Raw genomic sequence first — 8101 nt, forward strand, 5'->3', positions numbered from 1 at the left:
GACGGGAAAACCTGAATACCTCAGGAATAAGCTGGTATTCAGGCAAGAAATTAATGTGCGTAGTACCCGCCAGAACAGCCTATTGCACCTACCAAAGACAAAGCTGCAAACGGGGAAAAAGGGTTTTAGTTACTTTGGACCAAAGAAATACAATGCTTTGCCACCCACTTTAAAAAGTTATAGCTGTAAGAAATTTAAGGGGAGTGTGAAGGTGGTGTTTGCGTGACCCATGCATATGCATCAGGTTAGTTTAGTTTTTATAGTTTAGTGTTTTACGTTTATTTTATGGTTTACGTTATTGTTCTCCATGTGTTCTATATGTCTGACAAGAGTTTTCATGAAAAACAGTTTTTGTACTGATGGACGCTTGCTAAATAAAGACCTTATTTATTTTAGTATAATAATATGTCTGTATTACAGGAAAGTGGGGATCCTTGTTCAGACACCCTGCTTGGGCACCGCTGGGAAGGCTAACCTACTGTGCCTTTCTGATCCACACCATCCCCATGCTGTACACCACAGGCCAGATGCGGGCCGCACCATACCACAGTCGCATGATGGCAGTACGTATAATATTCCCTTAAACACCTACATCATAATGACATTTATTGTGGATTGAGTAATCAATAATGATTCCAAAACTATGTCTAATTAAATGATTAATTCTGTTACTATGTTGGTACTTGGTATTTAAATATAAATTTTGATATCTAGTAAGCATGTGACGAACTAATAGAAGCCATGGATAACAACTGAACAATTTTACTTAAACAAAAAACTCAAGCATACATCTGAGGTGACTGGAACAAGCACCAATGCATGTCAATGTACAGAAAAAGCGCATTGGATACCTCATCTGTAAAGTAACAAAAACAATTGCAAAAATGTAATTATAAAATAACATGAGTTTTAAAGGGCTTGAATGAAGGTAGACCATTTAACACTTCTAGAACTATAAACAGTCAGTCTTGTGTCTGCTTATTTGTACATATGCATATAAACAGTTTGTGTTGTGACAAAGCTTGCATATATGTTGTGTACATAACAGTCAGTCTTGTGTCTGCATATTTGTACATGTATGTACATATAAAACATTTGTGTTGTGACTAAGCTTTGCATATATGTTGTGTACATAACAGTCAGTCTTGTGTCTGCATATTTGTACATGTATGTACATATAAAACGTTTGTGTTGTGACTAAGCTTGCATATATGTTGTGTACATAAACAGTCAGTCTTGTGTCTGCATCTTCGTACATGCATATATAAACAGTTTATGTTTTAACTAAGCCAGGCTATATGTGTGTGTGCTCTTAAGAGTCAGTCTTGTGTGTACAGACATACAAACAATTTGTGTTGTAAGTAAGCTTGCATATATGGTGTGTACATAAACAGTAAATCTTGTGTCTGCATATTTTTACATGTGCATATAAATAGCTTGTGTTGTGACTAAGCTTCCATATATGGTATGTACATAAACAGTAAATCTTGTGTCTGCATATTTGTACATATAAGTAGTTTGTATTATGACTAAGCTTGTATATATGGTGTGTACATAACAGTCAGTCTTGTGTCTGCATATTTGACCATGTACATATAAACAGTTTATGTTATGACTAAGCTTCTATATATGGTGTGTACATATTCAGTCTTGTTTATTAACGACACCTTGTTCTTATACTTAGAATTAGTGAAGAAAAATACCACAACGATACAGCCAGTGAGTTGGAAAATCTTGTTTTAGTGCAGTTAACTTGTATTTTTGTTCATTGAATATAACAAAATATAAATATGTTAAACAGAATATAAATATTCCTACTGTCCATACAATATTTGTTTATATTCCTGAGTCTGTATTATGTTTCACATGAACTATTTTTATGTGGCAAACTGAGACTTAAGTATTGTGACAGAATCATGTCATAATTAAATTTGTTTCCAGGCGATGTCATTACTGGGTGAGGTTGCCCTGTCATTCTTTTTTGCTCTACTTCTCAACTTGGTATTCGAATCGCCTTTTCAGAGAATGCAAAAAATGCTCTTCAAAAAGCAATCAGGAGGTGAGTTTTATACTTTTAATTATTATGGATGAATCTTAAAAAATTCTTTTACAATAAGAGAAAAGTGTTTTAAAACACAGGGCCGAAATTCCACAGTGATAAATATCCGATACAAAAATGGTGCTATTGTCAAATTATATTAACCTACATCTTAAAAACTAAATACAGTTTTAACAATTAAAATAACATTTTCAAAATTTAAAATATTAACATAATTTAACAAATAAAATGACATTGTGTGGTAAGTTTGATGACAGGTCATTAATATATATAAAAAATGAAAGTGGGCACAGAATTGAATCTTGGGGAACACCGATCTTATCTTTTTCCCACTCAGAGATTGGGAAGAATTTTAATCCCTTTTTTATTGCAGTAGTTCTTTGTTTACAAAATTTTAGATATGATTCAATTCATTCCAAAGACAATATTTGAAAAATTATAAAATTTCAGCTTGTTCAGTAAAATATCATGCAGAACACAATCAAAAGCCCGGGATATGTCACAGAAAAGTTCATCAGTCTTCTGTGACCTACCCAAGGCTTCCGTTACAACTTCAGAGACTGCCGAAATTGTGTTACTCTTAAATCTAAATCCGAACTGTTTTGTGCCTAAGGTTTAAAAAAAACATTTGATTATTCATTAACTTTTCAAAAATTTTAGGTAAGACAGGCGGTACTGATACCCCTCACTAATCTTTTGGGATTGTATTATTTCCATATGTCTTAATGTTTAATTTCAGAATATTTTAATTAATAAGGAAAAACACCATCCAGAAAAGATTTATATATAATGAGATATGTGAATAACAGACTTTTTAATAATGTGGACTGGAATTTGGCCCTATCCCATAGATTTTGTTTTTCAAATTTAAATTAGTTTTTTTCACAACCTCAGCAGTCATCGTTTTTGGTTCCAAAAGTAGCAGTCCATTAAAATTCTTTGTTTGAAGTTTATATTTGATGATGGAATTTGTATTTGTATTGTTACTAAACTGTTCACATAGTCAAAAATATTCTTACCAAAGAAGATTAATGCATTAAACTATACTATTATAATAATTTGCAACAGGCTCTAATACAATTATTAGACTACATTCATATTACAGCAAAACATCTGTGTAATATTACTTGAAATAAAAGTTCTAGTTAGCAGCTCATACGATCTCATTTCAAAGAATTTTATTCCATGTTTTTTTAAACTGTATATGGTATTGTAACTGCAAAGTTCTGTACATTCACAAAAATGATGAAATTTTGCGAATTTATGAAAAAAAATCTGTTTGTTTGAATATTATATAATTTTTCTAAAGTTTTCCGTTCCCAACAATGTGCACTTAATCATGTTTATCCACAGGTTTAGGAAAGTCAGGTTTGACTCAGCGGAACATCGCTCAGACAGTGGATAGCCAACTTAACCTGACTTGTGGAATCTCCAAGATCTCCTACAGGGAAGAGAATAGTTCTAACATCACTTAATCATGTTTATCCACAGGTTCAGTAAAGTCAGGTTTGACTCAGCGGAACATCGCTCAGACAGTGGATAGCCAACTTAACCTGACTTGTGGAATCTCCAAGATCTCCTACAGGGAAGAGAATAGTTCTAACATCACTTAATCATGTTTATCCACAGGTTCAGGAAAATCAGGTTTGACTCAGCGGAACATCGCTCAGACAGTGGATAGCCAACTTAACCTGACTTGTGGAATCTCCAAGATCTCCTACAGGGAAGAGAACGGTTCAAACATTGCTTTCACCGATGAGAACGGAACAAGGATATCGTACAGGGATGAGAACGGCAGGTTTAAGAGTTAGGGTGCTACTTTTTTGTTAATTACTCTCGGTCTAGACAGACCAGTGTTGACCAGAATTACGGCAAAAGCACCGATCTAGCTATATATATATATAGCGTTATTTAAGGGTGCATTTTCATTTTGTATCTCTCTAAAATCACCAGTAGCAGTATTTAGAAGCTACCTTCATGTAGCTACAAGTAATAATAATAATAACAATAATAATAATGTGCACTTAGCCGTATATGTTTTATCCTTGAATTCATTCTAAAAACCAAAAATAACAAATCAAATCAAACATGTATTACATATTTATGTTTAGTAATTAATGGCTTTTATTATAAATATTATATTATGTGCAATTAAAGATGTCACCATGTTACCTTGTTTGTGTACCATCTACTTGTATTATTAGTATTGTATTGTGATAATTGATGTTAATTGACTTATTTAAGATTTACGATAACATAGTAATTTTTTAAATTCCTGAATGTCAAGAACAAAATTTTAATTATATAATATAAAAAACTGCTCAATTTTTAAAATTTTTGTTGATTTATGTATATAATGCAATTTAAGACTAAAGAATAGATGTTATGAACTTGTACCAAACTAACTGTGCAAACCTATTGTTTACACATAAAATGTAGTTATTAGTGAACGTTTTGAAATACATAATGGGAAAACTTACTGTCTAACTTATTACCCCAACAAGTTTATTGTCTAAAGAACCATAAATGATTGTTGAAGTTAAAGACTGATGGTACAATGACGCTCAATGCCAAACTGAAGATACATTATTAATTGAAAAGTTTAAATTTAGTTGAAGTTAAAAACTGATAGTACAATGATGCTCAATGCCAAACTGAAGACTCCATTACAGTTGCTCTAAACAAAGGGATGAGCCAACTATGTGTGAAAAGATCCTACCTTTTCTACATTTATTTCCATCTAAATTGTCAAGATGTATATATAATGGATTGAGGCCGAAATACATTCTTGCAGTGTATTGTATAATCTTACCCACACTCAGCTTTTATTCCTGGATTAGGATCAATTAACTCCTGTCAAACAAGTATTCTTCATTTCAATCCTAAGTTGTTGTTTGATCTTCCAAGAATTTTAATTTCTCAATGAACAAGTCGTAATTGATGGTGTGGTGTCATCGTTGGCATTCAGATTGCTGGTTGATGGTGAATTAGTGCCCCACACTATCGTGTTCAGGAGTTACTATGTATGACATATGTCTAAGATTTTCGTTGTTTTAAGAAAATAATCATATCTTTATTGTATTGTAACAATATATTACATACATGAATGTCAACACATGAGTATTCAAACAGCAATACTCTACATATTCACAGACAGTAATATTTACTTTATTTTGTACACTCATTCAAACTTTTTTTAACTTAGTTTTAATCTGTTAATATCCCAGCAGCTTATCATGATCTCTTCTACAGAAGCAAACAGTTTTAATACCAAAAGCTTTTTGAAGTAAGTATTAAATTGAAATTTGGTTTTTGCATTTTTTTTATACTATTAGGGAGCATATTGATTAGACCTACGCTGACTTGTTTTGGTAAGTGCTAATATACAATCAATTCATGGTTTTGGCCTGAAACATGTCCCATGCAGATGTAGGTCCCAGCCTAGAACCAAATTGCACTTTGTGTGACATTACAGGATCACTCCAGACACATAGACATGCACCTTCTAAAATAATCTTTACACAACCCTGTGATTTAACTTTGCAGTGATTATTACTGCCATTTTATGCTTGAAAATAGATTGATTTGTTACTTTTTTATATTTTGCGTTTTGGTAGTTAATAAAAAATATAGCCAGACAGCCTTACAATAAATTTTAATTTCCTTCTCCGATATAAATTCTATGAGCACTTCCAGAGTACATGAAGAAGAATTGAAGAATTGAATTTATTTCCAACAGCAAAATATGTACAGTCATTAACAAAATACAATCTTTGGAAAGACTGACCACTTTTACAAGTAGTGTGGCCAGTGCGAGTACTTAAATTACAAGTATCTTATCTGCGTCCAGATAAAAGTTCAATTTTTTCAGCCGGGCTGCTCTCTAAAGCAGTAGGTTACTAACAAAATGTGAAGTTTTCCGATCTCCCCCTTACAGGTCATATAGATCCGTCTGCAGAAGCTAGTGGCTGTATTCGAACAGTAATTAAAAATGTTCACGTATTGATGTATAATACCCATTACTTCAAATTTGACCTGACTACATCTATTTTTTTCTGTTGAGAGAGAGAGAAAAATTATCTCAGTTAACATCATGTAATCATATCTATGTACCTGTCTCTCTTGACGACTCCAAATGCTTTTTGCTAAATTGTAATAAAGAACATTTATGAAACTTTCATTAATTCATATTAAGACTTATTAATTATTTTCTGTAATATATAAAATACCGGTGTAGCGTGTTGATTTAGGCGTGGCAATCTATATTGATCATGGCATATTTTATAATGGCATTTTATGACACATTTTGATCTTCAATGTTCCTACTAATTGTTCATTAAAGTATAACTTATTTCATGTAAATATCTGTATTACAAACGGGTGTCTGCCATGGGAAATAAATAGCCCTCTGGATCCTTGTATCTTACACTGGCCACTGAGCACTGTGCTCAGCTGAGTGTGATACTGTCTGAACCGTAGACGATGGTTCATAATTGTATCAACATGTACGATGATGTCTGTTATCTTCTCTGTTGGTAGTCAGGACACCAGCTACATCTTCACTTTGCCAACATTTCTGAAAAGTTAGATTAGAGTCTACCCAACTTTCGTCCTTATAAAATATTTTCCTGTTTTCACTTCTATGCTTTTTAATACCTTGCAGATACTTAACCCTCCAATTAAAAATATCTGGACGTTCAATGAGTATTTTGCATCTATCACCACATTTCTTATGCTTTAAACCAATTTTGTGTAGAATTTTACGCAGAGTTTTTTTTTTCTCAAGGGAAATCGATTTGTCCTTCACTGTAGGGAGCAGAATCCTTAAGAATGGAGTGAGCCGCGTGTTTTCTTTTCTTTCCTGGGGTTGACAAGGACGAATTACTGGACTTTTTTCACTCACTTATAATTTTATAAATACTGCTTAGAGATTCAGATGTGTTTAAAGCAGCCATTTTAGTATATTTCTTTAAAGAAACACTAATTTATTGTTTTTTTTTTTATATTCCTTGTCACATTTAGCTATAATACTGGCAATAGCATTACGTGCTTAAGTATGTATTGTTTTTCCCTTTTGCAACTACTCGTAGTATCCATTGTATAAGTCGTCAATAAAATGATGTGAGCACAATTATTTCAACGAACGAACCTGTTGCAAAATGAACACTCTTAAAAACTCAATGTTTTTAGCAAGTTACTAAAGAAAGTGCGAGGAGGGTGGAAAGGAGAAAGGGTACAGGGAGAGGGAGACACCCGAACTCGATTCCTTGTAATACCTCTCCAGACCCCTCATCTTTCTCCTCGCGGTCGGACTATATGAGCAAGGCACATCGCAGGTGCAGATGGTATATCATACTGTATGATAAAACAATCGCCTGAGAAAGGTAAGATGCTATTCATAAAACTACATAACAGTATTTGGGAATCGGAAGATGCTGAGTTGCCCAGGTTTTGGAAAAAGTGTAATTTTACCCTTGTTAAAACCAAATAGTGATAAAAATTCACCCGAGGAATATAGGGCCCATCAGTTAATTTCCTGTCCAGCTAAGATTTTGAACAGTCTTGTCAAAAACAGATTAGATTGGTTTGTGGAATATTCTAATTTGATTCCACCGTCTAAATGTGGTTTTTGGAAAGGCAGAGTTTGTCTAAACCATTGATTTACTTTCTTCCATGAGTTTTTTTTTTTTTTTTTTTTTTTTTTTTTTTTTTTTTTTTTTTTTTTTTTTTTTTACGATAGGAAAATGCATTATGCATCGTCAGGGACAGATGTTCGCCCTGGTGTGTGGACTCTCACCCATACCGGTCCAGGCATTGGAAACCCTCTCGGGAACGCATCTCTGCAACTACTTCAAGAGGGTGCCATCGTTCGCCCAATGGGCATTACTTCATTCTAAAATCCACCAGCATGAGCTATTCTGGTGCTTTATAGCTGCTCTCTTCTTTTTTGCCTTAGCACCCTCTTGCAGAACGCAGCGACAGCGTTCCACGATTCGGGACTGGACAACATCTCTTCTATAAGAGTCTCCGGCGAAACATAGT

General features: G+C 33.5%; 1 protein-coding gene across 1 annotated transcript in view; it reads left to right on the top strand.

Annotated features, from left to right (window-relative positions):
* LOC124358541 (nose resistant to fluoxetine protein 6-like) overlaps positions 1-4538 on the top strand; it is a 30345-nt gene extending 25807 nt beyond the window's left edge. The window contains exons 13-15 of the mRNA XM_046810840.1: positions 421-563; positions 1942-2059; positions 3689-4538. Coding sequence (XP_046666796.1) covers positions 421-563; positions 1942-2059; positions 3689-3870 — 443 coding nt within the window. The 3' untranslated portion in view covers positions 3871-4538. The remainder of the gene's footprint in view (positions 1-420; positions 564-1941; positions 2060-3688) is intronic.
* The last annotated feature ends 3563 nt before the right edge of the window (positions 4539-8101 follow it).

Source organism: Homalodisca vitripennis, chromosome 3 (assembly GCF_021130785.1).
Source record: "Homalodisca vitripennis isolate AUS2020 chromosome 3, UT_GWSS_2.1, whole genome shotgun sequence".
In the NCBI taxonomy this organism is placed as follows: domain Eukaryota; kingdom Metazoa; phylum Arthropoda; class Insecta; order Hemiptera; family Cicadellidae; genus Homalodisca; species Homalodisca vitripennis.